At 36.1% G+C, this 16,815-nt stretch overlaps 2 protein-coding genes across 2 annotated transcripts; one reads left to right on the forward strand and one right to left on the reverse strand.

The window, feature by feature from the left end:
* The first annotated feature begins 4,423 nt into the window (after nucleotides 1–4,423).
* LOC123709342 (sucrose-6-phosphate hydrolase-like) lies at nucleotides 4,424–6,061 on the forward strand. The gene has a single exon (XM_045660592.1). The coding sequence runs from the start codon at nucleotides 4,445–4,447 to the stop codon at nucleotides 5,894–5,896; it is 1,452 nt and encodes a 483-aa protein (XP_045516548.1). The 5' UTR covers nucleotides 4,424–4,444; the 3' UTR covers nucleotides 5,897–6,061.
* A 152-nt stretch (nucleotides 6,062–6,213) lies between these two features.
* Nucleotides 6,214–15,133, reverse strand: LOC123709338 (UDP-glucosyltransferase 2-like). The gene is made up of 8 exons (XM_045660585.1): nucleotides 14,980–15,133; nucleotides 14,276–14,387; nucleotides 12,865–13,048; nucleotides 12,157–12,351; nucleotides 11,077–11,299; nucleotides 9,940–10,159; nucleotides 9,471–9,693; nucleotides 6,214–6,854 (listed from the first exon to the last, which is right to left on the reverse strand). Exons 1-8 carry the CDS (start codon nucleotides 15,124–15,126, stop codon nucleotides 6,590–6,592), a joined length of 1,569 nt encoding a protein of 522 aa, XP_045516541.1. The 5' UTR covers nucleotides 15,127–15,133; the 3' UTR covers nucleotides 6,214–6,589.
* Nucleotides 15,134–16,815: the final 1,682 nt, after the last annotated feature.

Raw genomic sequence — 16,815 nt, forward strand, 5'->3', positions numbered from 1 at the left:
TAAGCGTTTTATAAAGCAGTTTTTACCCACGAACCTATGGATTTACGCATTGTTTCCAAGGGAAATTTCGCCACTACTTGCAACAAAGATTTTTTAAGAGACTCAACGTCACTGTGTCGTTTAAAGCAGGCCATATCCTCTGAAACTAACCATAATTTGAAATGTAAAGGGTTGAGGTCTAGGCTAGATGTGGGCCAGTCTTCAGCTCTTATAAAGTTATAAAGGTGGGAACTAAAATTTTTTGGAGCAAGCACTGGCGAAATTTTCCTTAGATACGTGGCCAAACAGATTTAAGGCCTGTATATAAGCCAAAGGTGGCCATGTAAATATGTAGGTATACATTTTAATAATATTACATTTCTTCATTTAAAAAATGCATTTTCATATGTAACAGAACTTGTGGCTGGACTAGGTAGTTTCATATTTAGTCCCCAAAAAGCAACCTTTGTACGATGACGGATAACATTGTGAAACGTTACATATTAGGTCCTTACATATGAAATTGGCGTATTTCGTACTGGCCACTTTAATCACGATGTTCTCCTCTTTGGTAAAGAATTCCAAATTCAAATTTGTACAGTTATTTACTCATGTATTTGTGCTTCGATAACCGTCATTCATTTGTTTTTTTTCTGTTTGCGTCACTCATTTTACAAAATGGAAAACTTAAAGTATCGCATTATTTACGAGTAGGAGTTCCGCCGTGGCACTAGTGCTGCGGAAACGACTCGAAGGGTGAATGATGTGTATGCCGGTCATGATCCGAGTTAGCTGCAGGCTGCGGTGTTAGTGATAAAACTGTTTTAATTCACTTGAAGCAAATTGGGAAGATTAAAAAGCTTGAAAGGTCTCCCTCACGAATGGACTGAAGCAAACCGGCAAAGGCGTGTCGACTGTTGCGTTACATTACTGAACCGGCACAATAATGAAGGTATTTTAAACCGAATCATAACCTGTGATGAAAAATGGATTCTTTACGATAATCGGAAGCGCTCAGCGCATTGGTTGGATCCTGGCCAGCCAGCCAAATCCTGCCCCAAGCGAAAATTAACCCCAAAAAAGTTACTTGTAAGCGTTTGGTGGACTAGTGCCGATATTGTTCATTGCAGTTTTCTCAAATCTGGCCAGATTACGGCTGATGTCTATTGTCAGCAATTGCAAACCATGATGGAAAAGCTACCGGCTAAACAACCTAGGCTGGTCAATCGCTCCACGCCACTGCTACTTCACGACAACGCTAGACCACACACTGCACAACAGACGGCTACCAAATTAGAAAAGCTTCAATTGGAATGTCTAAGACATCCTCCGTACTCCCCGGACCTTGCTCTTGCTTTTAGTAAAGGGATCAATGAACTACCTATGAGATGGCAAAAGTGCATAGAAAACAATGGTTCATACTTTGATTAATTAAATATATTATATTTAAAAATATTCGACTGTTTGTTCCTCCCATAGAAAACGCCAATTTCATACGTAAGGACCTAATATGTCTATGTATCATTTGTATTCCTTTAAAAAAATACTTTAAGTTTACATTTAAAGTGCCTAACTCCACTGCCTGTGTGTAACCTTCTAACTTCCAAGTTCGTTCGTTCGTTCCATCGTTGTTCGAAAACGATCCCGATCCCAATAATGAACTTCCGCGCTCAGCGCTACGGATATTGATAGAACTACATCGAACTTGCCTACAACGTTGAGAAACTCTTCGCCGCTCTTTTAAATCATCAAATATTTTACTTTAATAGATACGTGAAAAGAGCTGCAAACAACATGCTGACTCCACATATCATGGAATATAAGATCGTATTAAATAACCTATAGCGATATTGCAATATTATTATAATATTATTTCCACACATTTAATTTATTTTGTCTGTTTTCTACTTACTTTAACTTACCATAAATATTATTCACTCCTTTAAATCGTATATATATATCTCAGAAGCTTGTTATAGGTCTTTCCGTTTAACACATTAAGAACAAGTACGGAGAATGCACATACAACTACCTACCGTATAAAATTTAATACAGAATATAATAAATTACTGAAAACGTTAAACGAGGTAAGCTAAAGCTCTGGAGACACCGGTACCCTCTACCCGGCGCCAACATCAATCTTTGATAAACGTTTACTTGAGCCCATAAGTATTTACTCACTTCGCTTCCGACCGCCGACCCGTGCGGACGTCTGCTCCAGTGCTCTCTCCGTGTGAGTCATCAGTGCTCTAGTTCTCTCTCGCTCGCTCGCGTGTGATCGCCGCTTGCCGCTGTACAGTGCGCACGCGCTGTCCGACCGCTGCCTTGCTGCCTGCTGCCCTCTCATTGGTCAGTCCGATCGCTGCCTTGCTGCCTGCCGCCCTCTCATTGGTCGCTTCGCGTCTTCGGTGTTTGGACATCGGGTTGAAGGCTGCAATTTATGAACGCGGGTTTACCTGCGGCCCTCAGATAGCCACCTAACGGTGCCAAACGGTTATCTGTTGGTTAACGCCTTGTGCGGGAGTGTTTTTGTCCGGGGTGCATACACCGTGCCTTTTTCAAGGCGCGTAACAGCCCCTCCGCTTCCTTCAAGTCCTGTGCACGGACGGGCCTCCTAGTAGGCACGTATTGGGGAGTAGGTACTCCAACTACTCTCTAGCAACCGGCTAAACACAGGTCCACTGTTGGACGGGTCCTGTCACATCCGTAGGGGCTCTTATACCCAATCTCCTACGGGCTGGTTAGGTCGGTGACAAACCACACCTCCGCTATCACCAGCGAAGACACACCACATTGTAGGGCAAAATCACTAGCTTAGGTACTCACCTCACTTAGGCAAACTAGGTACACACACCCGTCGTCAACCTGTTGGTCAAGACAGAGGTAACCCTATACGGGCAAGCCATCCCTTGGCAAAAGTCCGTCAAATATCTAGGACTCACGCTCGATAGCGGCATGTCTTTCCGTAAGCACATAGCCGCCGTTCGCAAGAAGGCCTGTTTTGTCCTCTCTCGCCTCCATTTCCTCCTAAATAAAAGGAGTCAAATGTCTCTCAGACACAAGGTGACCCTGTACAAGGCATGCATCCGACCGTGCATGACATACGCTAGCGTAGTCTTTGCGCATTGTGCCCCCTCCTATATTCACCGGCTACAGGTGCTTCAGTCGCGATTCATGAGAATCGCGACCGGTGCGCCCTTCTATATGAGAAACGTCGATCTCCACCACGACCTGGAGCTCCCTACCATAGCCCAATGGATGAAGTTGGCGTCCACACGCCACTTTGACAAGGCTAAACACCATCCCAATCCGCTGGTGCGTAATAGCATCAACTATTACCCCTTCCCGACAAAAAAGGCTCGCAGGAGGCCCCGACACATACTAACGAATCCGGATGATCCAATTACCGTAGCAAACGATAAATTAAAAGCCGGCCGCGCGGCCAAAAATAATAAAAATAGCCAATCACAGATTAGGGTAAAAAACCGCCTTCACCGGGGAAGGCGAGGACCTTTACTTCGCACTTCGCTCACTCCAGTGAGCTTCCGTCCTGCCCTTCAGGCGATTGGCGCCCCGCGACGGCCCAAGCCGAGGTTCGAGTCTCACAGGAGACGCCCTTGCGCTAGCCGCGGGACAAAACGCCATTCTGGCCGAGCAACGCTCGCCAAAACAGCCCGAGCTGAGCTGTAAAGGCCCTTAAGGCCAACAGCGAGATTCCATTAAAAAAAAAAGTATTTACTCCAAAGGAAACAAAATCAAAGTTGGAGAAAGGTTCTTGTACTGTTGCTGTTTATCATTTTCCACCAGCTTTTCAGAAACTTTTACCTTTTTCTATGTAAAGAATGGTTATAGCTACAATATAAAATTATTAGTCGATGGTTAAATTATGACAAATCTGTAAATATTTCGATTACAGCACGCAATCCAAAGTAATATTATAATCATTTTTAGTATATTAAATTTAAATATACCAGGGAAGTGGGTAATTAAGAGTATTATTATAATTAAAAAGATTTTTTATGTAACATTAAAGTGCTAAGTTCAAATAATTATTCAAAATTAGGTTGGAAAATGGAGAGATCATTATTCTGCGTTCATAGCTTGAGCAGCACCAATCGATTCTAGTTTCTTTTTTGCCATTCCTCGTACGGTAAAGGAAATAATTTATTATGTACCTAAAAATTTGTTGAACCCAGAAATTGTCTATGATGAAAATATGTGGGGTCAAAACCTCATAATGATTTCTAGTACCACTAGTATGTAACGACGGTATAATAATACTTAAAATAATATCGTACTTATGCAAGTTTGATATCTCTTTGATAAAACATGGCAGGAGACGATCTTTTACGCCAACTGCCAAATAAAACACTTGAGATTTAATCTATATTGACGATATTGGGTGATAATCAAGACCTATATCTATATATAAATAAGAAAATTCTGTTAGCTCCTTAAAACAATAATGGCGCGTGCTGAGTTTCTTTTAGTGACCTGTTTATTCGCCATCGCCTCCTCCTTATCTATTAGGCATAATGAAAGTGCTATCGGGGATTTGGAAGAATATATAGAAATTAAAAAAGCGGAAATTGGTACTCGTTATCGATTACAGTACCATGTTTCTCCACCAGTCGGGTGGATGAACGATCCCAATGGCTTCTCTTACTACAAAGGAGAATTTCATCTCTTTTATCAATATTACCCGTATGACAGTGTGTGGGGTCCTATGCATTGGGGACATTTCTCAAGCCCAGACCTTGTTCAGTGGAATCAACTTCCTACTGCTCTAATTCCTGAAGAAGAGATGTGTTTTTCTGGAAGTGCTGTAGTCGATGGTGATACTTTCACTCTTATCTACACTGGAAGGGAGGTAGTAGAAGAAGAACCTTTATATAAGGAAAGTCAATTCCTTGCATTTAGTGATGATGGCGTGCACTTCCATAAATATGAGAATAATCCCGTTTTAACGAGTAAAATTCCAGACTTCCGAGATCCAAAAGTGTGGAAATATGAAAATGATTGGTATATGGTAGTTGGTACTAAAACTTCAGATGAGTATGGAAAAGTTGAGCTTTATTCTTCTAAGGATCTCAAAAGTTGGGAGTTTTTGTCCGTGATTGGAGAATCTACTGGTGAAATGGGTTATATGTGGGAGTGCCCCGATTTCTTCAATTTAGATGGAAAATTCATATTGCTGATGTCTCCTCAGGGAGTCCAGCCACAGGGAGACCGTTATAAGAATACCTACCAGACAGGCTACATCATCGGAAGTTTTAATTACGATACATTTGAATTTATTCCTGAGGTAGGATTCCAGGAAATCGATTTTGGCCATGATTTTTACGCCAGTCAAACGACGGAGCATAATGGTAAACGTTATTTAGTAGCGTGGTTTAGTATGTGGGATGTGGAACACCCAGAAGATGTTGATGGATGGGCTGGAGCAATGACAATCATCAGGGAACTGAATTTAGTTGGAGATCGAATAACCGTAAAGCCTATAGAGGAAATGCTGACACTACGACAAGAATCTATTAAAACGGGGGCTTTCGCTAGCGATGAAGTTCTAACTTTACCAAAGGCATCAGAATTGATTATTGAAGGAGACTTAAATGAAAAAATTGAGTTGTTAATCGAAGGTACCGAAGGAGGGGGTAAGGTCTGGCTACGTTGGGATCCTGAAATTGGTAAAGTTGTTGTGGATAGAGGCTCTGAAGATATAAGACAAGTAGAGTGGTTACCTATAGGAGAACAAATTTGGAGAGTATTTTTGGACACCAGTAGTTTGGAGTTATTCTGTGGCGAGGGAGAGGTCGTTTTTAGTAGCAGAGTGTATGCAGATGGTGAATGGAAAATATCAAACTTAAGTCCGCAATCTTTATTAGTAGACGTTTATAGTTTAGCTAGAAGTGTGTAAGTTTAAGTTCAAAAATATTAGTTCTTAGTGTTCTTATAAGTATAATTTTACATTATTGTTTAAATCTCAGATCTATTTGATCGTAAAATGTACATATTCATATTAAATGAACAATCCATATTATTCTAAAACTGTTTATAAATAAGTCATTTATACCGAATTGTAATTTTTTATTCTTTTGTCTATTGTTTGTATTTGACAGTCCATCAACATAATACCAAATTATATTTAGAATAATATTTCAAAATTCAAAAATTTCAAAGGAGGAGATTAAAAAAATGTGTATTCTAAATAATTATTAAAGTTATCTCTTAAAATAGCATTAATACATTTTAGATTTTATTTAATCTAAAACTAATAAAAATTATGTATTAAATTAAAAAATATTAAAAGTGCATGCATGCAAGTGCACTTTCTTAAAATAGCATAGAGAACAGCGAAATCCCAGAAAATTTTATTACAGTCTAAATCAGTTATGACGACATCGAAGGGCCTACTTATATTTGGTCGGAAAAACCGATAGTAGTAACAGCCGATGATGTTGTTATTAAGTACCTAATTATTCATAATTTTACGCGCAGGATTTTACCTTTGATTTTGGTCAATATAACCGGAATGTTATTCTAAACGACGTCGTCGTAAACGGTTTTGACTGTAACTACATTATTTCAGTACTATCCCTATTATCATAACTTACGTCATCTTCTCTTTCTTTCTTTCCTTGGCTACCGAGATCAATCGTTTAATAGCTAATACAAAAATTAATTGCAGCACTATGATAATAGCAATGAGGTCTAGATAAAGTTTTTTATAGAATGGTACGAATAATGCTGGTGATCTTAAATGAGGAGCACCTCTCGTGGCAATCACATACTCTATCCAGTACACCAGCTCCTGCGCAGGAGACTGTTGTCGATTGTGATAAATTGCTGATAACTCTTTAGCTCTTCTTGTGTATCTGAAAATCATAAATATTTATTTTTACTACTTTAATTGTAAGTGTTAATATTGCACAGAGGAACGTGTTCTCATAATTTATTTGACATATAAAGGATTCATTTTAACGATTTTCGCTAAGAATAATTTCCATAATTTTTCCGAAGTTAAATAATGTGTTTAAATCTTCTATGTACTATAAAAAATAAATAGGTGTATATTAGGTCCTTACATATGAAATTAGCGTTTTGTCGTACTGGCCACTTTGACCTCAATACTTGGTTAGGAATTTCAAATTCAAATTTGTATTTTTATTTACTCATGTATTTGTGCTTCGATGACCGTCATTCATTTTACAAAATGGAAAACTTAAAGTATCGCATTATTTACGAGTACGAGATCCGCCGTGGTACTAGTGCTGCGGAAACGCCTCGAATGAATGATGTATGGCGGTCATGTTGCAAAAGAAAACACAGTTCGGTTTTGGTTCCAACGTTTTCGTTCTGGAAATTTCGACCTGCAGAACAAACCCCATGGATGGCCAGAGATCCAAGTTGATAATGAAGTATTGAAGGCTATTGTGGAAGCGGATCCATCGCAAACCACGTCCGAGTTAGCTGCAGGCTGCGGAGTTAGTGATAAAACTGTTTTAATTCACTTAAAGCAAATTGGGAAAATTAAAAAGCTTCAAATGTGGGTATCTCACGAATTGACTGAAGCAAACCGGAAATCGCGCGTCGACTGCTCCGTTACAATACTGAACTGGCACAATAATGAAGGTATTTTAAACCGAATCACTACCTGTGATGAAAAATGGATTCTTTACGATAATCGGAAGCGCTCAGCGTAATGGTTGGATCCTGGCCAGCCAGCCAAATCCTGCCCCAAGCGAAAATCAACCCCAAAAAAGTTACTTGTAAGCGTTTGGTGGACTAGTGCCGATATTGTTCATTGCAGTTTTCTCAAATCTGGCCAGACTATTACGGCTGATGTCTATTGTCAGCAATTGCAAACCATAATGGAAAAGCTAGCGGCTATACAACCTAGGCTGGTCAATCGCTCCACGCCACTGCTACACTGCACAACAGACGGCTACCAAATTAGAAGAGCTTCAATAGGAATGTCTAAGACATCCTCCGTACTCCCCGGACCTTGCTCCAACAGATTACCATTTTTTTCGAAATTTGGACAACTTCTTGCAAGAGAAAAAATTTAACTCTGATGGGGCAGTCCAAATCGCCTTCACAGATTTTATTGATTCCCGTCCGACTGTTTTTTTTAGTAAAGGGATCAATGAACTACCTATGAGATGGCAAAAGTGCATAGAAAACAATGGTTCATACTTTGATTAATTTAATATATTATATTTAAAAATATTCGACTGTTTGTTCCTCCCATAGAAAACGCCAATTTCATATGTAAGGACCTAATATTAATATATAGCAAAGAATATACTGATTCATAAATATATGCGATTATAAAGCTGTTAATTTTTATAGTTTTTTAAACCCTAAACAAACAAGTACAGGCTCAATTTGCAAAGGCATTTGTGTCCATTTTTAGGAAAATGTGCTCTTTATTTCTTTTATTAAAATTATTTTCAAATAGATGAAAGAATATTACATTATATACAGATATTCACAGTCAATCTTTATAGGATTTTCGTTAAGTACCTATTGTGTCACTTTGTATATCGCAATAATCTCTTTGTTGACAGCGATAAGATTTGCTCCGTAAAGTAGACAGACATAGTAGATAATATAATACAAAGATCTGAATAGCTAAATGTGTAAAGTAAATGATACATTATTACGTGACATTCGTCCTTTATACTGTGTTTAAAAATAATTATGTACAAAAGATAAGTATCACGTATATAATTACCCGACGGTTTAAAACGAAAATATATTATAATAAATTTTACGATTTATAATAATAAATTTAAAAAAAAAGATAAAATCTTTACAAATATTTATAAAAAATAGAATGTAACAAAACTCAAATATCAATAACAATTACATATCAAACTTAATTAATTTTAAGTTATTTATTTGGGAATTAAAAATATTTTTTACTAACAGGTTTTGCTTTTAGCCTGTGCAGAAGAGCATCAGGTAATACGTTGTGTTATCTAGATACCAAAATCAAATTATATTATAACTAGCTGTCACTTGTCCCCAGGGCACCGCATGAATTGAGTATGGATTTCACAACATATTTTTAATCTCAATTTTATTCTTATAGTTTCGTTGTATAAAATGTAGTAAATTTTACAAGTGATTTGTAATTTTAAGTATTAAAGAAGATTCAAGGCCAAGAGGTCGTTTCATTGCATTAAAATAATACAACCTTATCAACCATTTAACATGCAACCTTATCGTCCCAACAACCGTGTGTGTTTTCCAATTCACTAATAATTTTTATTTACAAGCCAGGCGTTGAAGTCTCGGATATAGTAGTGATGAGAGAAGTAGCTAGGTTACGTTATTAAGTCGATAAATATAATTACTTGAAAAATATGCGACAATCAGAGAATTTTCTACCATATGTTTTTTTGTCGGACTAACAATAGACGGCGTATGAATTAGCCAATAAATTGTATTAACAGTAGATTAATTAAGCTTAAAGTTACGCTTACGTTGAGTTTGCTTTCATCTCCTTAATAGCTGAAAGCAAGTCTGAGGCTAAATTATCTTCCGTCAAATCCACAGTAATGCCAAACCCTTTTCCTCTGATAGAGTGCATGTTTTGTACCTGGTCTGCCATAACAGGAATACCAATTACTGGTACTCCAAAATGTAGCGCTTCTATTGTTGATAGCTGTCCTCCATGAGTAATGAAGAATTTCAAATTTGGGTGAGCTGAAAATGAATAAAATAGACCTTAAAACAGAAACTTAACTTTGGGTTTGTATAGTTATAGTGTAAATTGGTTTTACTATATAATAACTATTCAATTATGGTGGAGTTTGGCTTACAACGGTGGCGTGCATGTGTGTAAGGAACCAGACATGTTCCTTACGACACGCTTATAACCGTTACATCAACGCTAGTGTACGTAGTAGTATACGTAAACGGCGTACGTTTTCGTACGAGTGTTAAACGTACCTAAAATGCTATGTTGTGGGGCCCATTTCACAAAATGTACATTTTCCGGAATATAATTCAAATCATTTTCGAATTTCCAAATGACCGTTTCATTTAATTTCGCCAACATTTCTGTAAGGACACTCTGCATATTGTTACTCATGCCAATACTTTTAAGACTTGAGCCCATGCTAAAGTATATCACACCATTTCTAGATTCATCCATTATTTTTTGAATATCCTGCAATAGAAGGCTTTAGTTTAAATAGTAGGTAATGCCAAATACTTTTTCAACAAATCAAGATCGCGATTGATATCGTAAGTTGTAAATATTTTAATGTGGCGGAAAAATTTACGGCATTCACTTCCATATCCACATTACTTACAGTTTTGTCTAAATTGAGAGCGTTAATCGAGCTTTTTTTAGAAACAAATATGTACTAATTACAGCGGGTTTACAAAAATCGGGTGATTGCCGCGTAACTATCGACGTTTGTCACCTTAGGCTACCACTGACGATACGTCCATTTAGTAGACATCCTTTTGGATGCACTCCAAATGGAAATGTATCGAGATACGGTACCATTCACAATACTTCCATTTGGATGCATGGCGTCACTTCGAACTTTGCAATCGTACGGAACGGAAATAAATAATACTATGGATAACAATACTTTACTGGTGGCAACAGTTGTGTGTATTTTATTAAAAATACAAAAAAACCTATTTAAACAATTTCTTAAAGTGGTATGTCTATTACTTCCAACACAAAGTCACGCGCGGATAAAGACATAATAAAAAAAAATTATAACGCTTGAAAAATACACAGCATATGCACCACCATCGACATCAAAACATTAACTGAAACAATAACCTCAAAAAAATGGACGCCGTTTCGCCCATTTACGGACAATTCGGACTGCTTCCATATGGCGTGGCGCATGTTTCTGACACTGACGGACGGCCGCGGATGACGTCCATTTGGCCTGGACGCATGGATTTTAATCCGTTTGGAAATCCAGAGCTGCCTGACGTCCATCCAAATGGAATATTTTTTTACCATTCATGGGACGATTTTGGAGGACGACTACTCCATTCGGATTAATGGACGTATCGTCAGTGGTAGCCTTTACGCGCCTTTCACTATTTTGTGTATACCTTGGGTAAAGGTTGAACTTCAGGTTTAATGTGAAATCCGGCAACATATTTGGCGTTTTGTGGCAATCTAAATGCGGTCCCAACTGTTGGGTGTGAATTTATTAGCATAAAGGAACCATTATAAATGGCGTCTACATATGACGGCAGGGTCACTCCCCGTTTTTCAGCATACGCCGAGAAAATTGAGTAATAAGCAATCTTTTCATTTGGTGTCACGTAAATGCTGAAAATATTAATTTTGTTTAAAGTATATACTTAACCTTTATAATAATGATAATAATAATTATAAATGCATAAATAGAAACCTAACAATATACATTAATTACAATTTTCTTAAGCCACATAGTAATAATAATAAAAGTTTAAAATTAATAAAAAGAAAATTAAGTTTGGTCCCCGTGGCAGTGTACCTTTACAACTGGCAGCATTTCCTCGCTGTAATGCGATACTAATTCGTTCAGCGAGGAAAGCACCAGCTCTGGTTTCACCGGTACTAATCACCAGGCGCCAACTTAAATCTTTATTTAGCGCCTGTGCGTATGATGATGTTGAGTGCGTCGTGACGTGAAAAGCGACATGCACTGATGACATTGCGAAGTGATTCAGGGTCCAAAAGGGTGCCAGTATTGGCAAAGGCAAAGCATTAAGCCAATGACCGGCTTCCCTAGACCTCAATTCCACCAATCTAACGCGGTTTATACAGTTGTTTTTCAAAGAAACAATTGTGACCTAAAAAATTGAAATCTGATTTACAAAGAGATTTTTTTTCAATTATGTTTAGCTAGATCTATAAAAAATAAGTGAAACACAAGGGTTAAGCTATTTGGCTTTAAATAAATGAGATCAGGGATTCATAAAATCTAAACATCATTCATACAGGGAAAACAACATATATAGAAAAAAATAATTTCATCACAAATCAAGGGCGTACAAAGGATAAGAATTGGTCATCTCTAAATAAAATTGTAAGAATCTGCAAACAATACTATTCATTTCAAACGATGTCAATATATACGTTGTAATAAAGTTAATATTGCCGTAACAATAAACTAGTATTAATAATGATATAATTATAATTACCTAGCCAATATCTTTCGTTGAATAATAACAGCGAGCTCTTCAAGCCTCTGCCAGAAGGTAAAAGGTGTATGATTGTGGGAGAACAAATCGACGTGGTACGCTGGGCAAGGTACTTCGTCGATTAGTTCCAGTGATTGCCAGTATGCTTCAGTTGTTGAACACCAAATTAGTGGACTCTCAAATATGGATGCAATACTGAAACATCATCCAAATGGCGAAATAAACACTATCAGTATTCGAGCTCATTATTATATATAGAGCTAGAAACAGCGTGTTGTATGAATTTTAGGTATTAAAGAAGATGCCAGGCCAAGAGGTCATTTGCATTATTATAATATATTAGTTTCATGTATGCTCAAAGTAAAAGGTTTAAATGTCAAGGCATAAGGTTTTCGTATTATCTTATGCCTACAATGAATCCTGGAGTCGGAATCCATTTTTTAAAGAAACATATTGCAAGTGTATCTCTATGTTGCATGTCTAGACTAAAAACTAAAAAGCCGTTGTTATAACCTGGTTAAGTCGTGATTCGTAGCTGCCTAGTTTTATTTTGATCGAAATTTAGCTAATTTTTTTTATTACTAACTTGTACCAATTACATATTTTGTTGGACATCAAAAAGCTCATGTGCGATATGTTACCACGTTTTTACTGGTTTTTAAAATATATAAGTTACGTGCCGGGAACTATAGTTGACTGTTGACTCACCCAGCTACAAAGTTAGAGTAACCCCATTCAACTATTACAGCGTCAAACTTTCGCTTCGGATCACTAAATAGCGCTTTAACATTTGAATTATGAAGAACTTGTTTATGGACTTCAAACACAAAGGACATGACGTAAACAAGATCAATTTTTTTTCCGACAAGGTCCTTGATGGTAAAGCCATCCTCTGAAAAACAATTGTTATATGTACTTACAGAGCCGTGTTATACAGAACACAATTCAGCATAACTTAACATAACGTAACATACAATAACATAATATAGGGCCCCGGGACTTGGCCCGATTTTGCGTTTTAATCTATATCTGAAAAAACACCCTGATTACGACAAATTAATTAATTAATTAGATTAAGACAAATCTAAAACCCTTATAGATACTAAGGTAACACTAAAAATGTTTAGAAAACGGCTTAATGTAGAAAGTTGCCAATACTTTTATTGTTTTTCGAAGTAATCTTCGTTCCTCTCTACACATCGTCGCATTCGATCTAACCACTGAGAAAAGCAGTGGGCCCATTCTTCCTTAGGGGAGACCCCTAATCTATGGCATTTTCGTACGCTTTCACCGCATCTTCAGGGCTCGTAAAGCGAATACCTCGAATTTTATCTTTAGTTCTTGGGAATAAATGAAAGTCGCAGGGCGCCAGGCAGGACTGTATGGCGGATGACTCACTATCTCGACACCTGCCATAGTCAAATATTCAACAGTCTGTTTTCAACACCCACTGAGCTGATTGTCTTTTGATTTCGGGTTCGTATATCCTAGTTTTTATCACCTGTGACGATGTCAAATACAGCATTTGAGTCACCGCCGTTGAACTTATCTAACATTTGGCGACACCAGTCCATGCGCAGATGTTTCTGTTCGTCGGTTAAAGTATGGGGAATATTTTTTTGAACTTGACTCATACTAATGCCTCATACTAAGGCTTGCCCGTATCTGCTAATAGGTCACTCTCTTATCTTCCTCTATCATGCGTCGCACAACATCAGTGTTGTCTTCAGTAGTCGCTGTTAAAGTACGTCATCATTGAGTCTACGTCCACGCTTAAACTCGTTAAACCAATTGTAAATAGTGACACGAGATGGGGCTTTATTAAGAAATGCTAACTTCAGCCTATCATAGCATTGTTGTTGAGTAAGCCCACAACGAAAGTCATAATAAATCATTGACCAAAAAAATTCTCGCGTTAGGTTTACTTTCACGTGTAACAAGAGTTTTAGATTTGCTGCCAATTCACAAAAAAAATACAGATGAATGCAATATACTAGTTTAGGTTACCAAACAGTTCTAAAATTGGAATTCAAAAAAAGTTATCATTAACAATGTTTCTAACTGGCCAGTTCTCAACATTTTCAGAGTTACCCACGTATTAAAGAATAATATGAATTACCATCATTTAGTACAGCAGACTTCAGCCGTATACCAATTTCCGAAACATCGATGTCCAAGATAAAGTTTTCACTACGAACTTGATTTCTTGGAAAAGACGTTATATGAACAACCTAAAATATTGTATTACGAATAAACTTTAAAATAACATCTAATATTAATACATTTCTATTCCTCGTCTATATTCCTACTCTAAATTTAATATTGTTGGACTTTGAAATAGCCCAAATATGATCTAGACGAGTTCAAAGGCGACAAGAAGAGACAGACGTTTATGGTTATTTGATAAACAAATCATACTGCTATGTTTCGTAATTCAGACTTTTTTCTTATTCTAGAAGAATCTATTAATATATGCGTTTATGTTCTCTACATCAGCCCTTGGAAAATAATTATACAATAGGTAAAGAAATGTGCCGAATATATTACAGCTTAATATGTATCTATTATATTCTAGGTTTCAAAACATTAATTTTAAAAAGCAACAAACCAACAACTATCCTTAAATATAAGCTTGTTGTAATAACAATTAAATCAATACTTCGAGAGTTGTATTGTTTATTGCATTAGTCGATCAATCCAATCCAGGTAGGGCCCCTACTACCGTAAACACATGTAACGGTCGCGACTTAGCACCAAGTATGACTCCCGAAAATCTAAAAATATTAGTTTGGACAAACATTAAGGTAATATAAGGGAACTTACTTCGTGCCCAGCAGCCAGAAGATTATCAACAATTGCATATCCAAGCAGACTGTGACTTTTTGAAGGCAACGGGAAGAAAACTAGGACTCGATGAGCCACGAATACACTTGCGTATATTAATAATATAAATAATGTTTTGTAAGTCATACTGAAATACGTTGTAATATTTGTATTAACTGGATTATTCAAAAATCAAACAATTATCACTATTTTGTTGCACAAATAGAATAAAATTATTACATTAAAACTTTTTTATATTATTAATAAATACAAGGCGATAATTTATCCTAAAAACCTTGCGTGAATTACATTGGGTGGGCATCAAAGATTTAATAAGCATCGAAGTAAATTAATATAACCCTGACCTAATAGCCTAAGAGTGAACATTATACTTGTAGCATATTAGGTCTAGGTCATATTATTTTTTGATTAAAATAATATGTTTTTTTTTATAATTTACTGTTTGTATAACTCAAATATGTAATATTATATTTTACAGCGTTTAAACATGGTATCTGGTATAATGGTATCGGATTTTTGCTAGATTTATTATCATTTACTGTCATGTATAATATTTAACTGTCATTAGTCTAGATAAAAATAGAGATCGTTGACTTCCTTACGATTTTTTTATAATTATTTATAATTGTAATTTTAGGGAGATTTGTATAAAATTTGAATTAAATGTTTGACTATTAAATTATGACTTTGCGCGTAACAGCGCTCACATATTAAAGCTTCATATAAAAACAGATAACACTCACCTTTATAACTTCAAGGATTAACTGTCTTACTTAACGGTCTTTTAATTTAATTAACCCAAGTATGTAATTTTTAAAGAAAATAAAAACAGTGCTACCTCTTACACACTTAAACGATGTATAAACATAATAAAGTGATCATAATATCGTGTTCATACAACAAGCGATTTTATAACACATAATTTGTCCTCACATTATATTGGATTTATTGATTAAAAATTATGTTTGTATTTTTTAAAAGTCAAATTCCGTTTATTATTTATTTTCCTTTGTGGGTATATTATATATATTATATTTATAGACGAACAGCTTCTTCTGCCATCATACAGCCATCTGGTTGTCTGTACTAATTATCTTATTAAAATGTCTAATAATGTATATATTTACATTTTGACAGCTAAAACAATGTAACCTTTGAAGCAGTAATCATTGTTAATTGTAGGTATTATTTAAAAAAAATACACAATTGTTTTTTATTCTATATACTTCAAATGGGCAAAAAAGTAGCTAGCTACAAAGGAAGCAACAAATAAACTGAGTGAGGTTAGATAGACGGAGCCCTACGGGTAGGACCCACGGTCACCGGTATTATCCAACAGACGCCATCTTAAATCTTTAATTAGCGCCTGTGCTCTTGAACCCCACGAAGTCTCTACTCCAAAGGGAACAAAATTGAAGTTTAGGAAAGACTCATATTTGAGCCGTTTATTATTTTTCACCTTCTCTACGAGTGGTATAAGGTAGTTATTTTCTTAAAGTTACCTACTAGATTTGATAATTATTATACACTTATCATTTCGTCACTTTAAAAGGATGTAAGAAAAATAATAAAAATGTAACTTTTATACATATAAATTACACATACTTAATTCATTAAAAATCTGCTTATATATTAAATATAGAAAATAAGCATTCATTATCAGTTTTTTAATTCAAATTTAAAATACTTTTTTATTGTTCAATGTGTATGACGCACTATATTATAATGTATTTAATACCCCAAAGTATCGTCTAGTGAACTGGCTATATGTTAATGCCATTTTCAAGGTTAACAAACAATTATAAGTGTCATGTT

This window comes from Pieris brassicae, chromosome 5 (assembly GCF_905147105.1).
Source record: "Pieris brassicae chromosome 5, ilPieBrab1.1, whole genome shotgun sequence".
NCBI lineage: Eukaryota > Metazoa > Arthropoda > Insecta > Lepidoptera > Pieridae > Pieris > Pieris brassicae.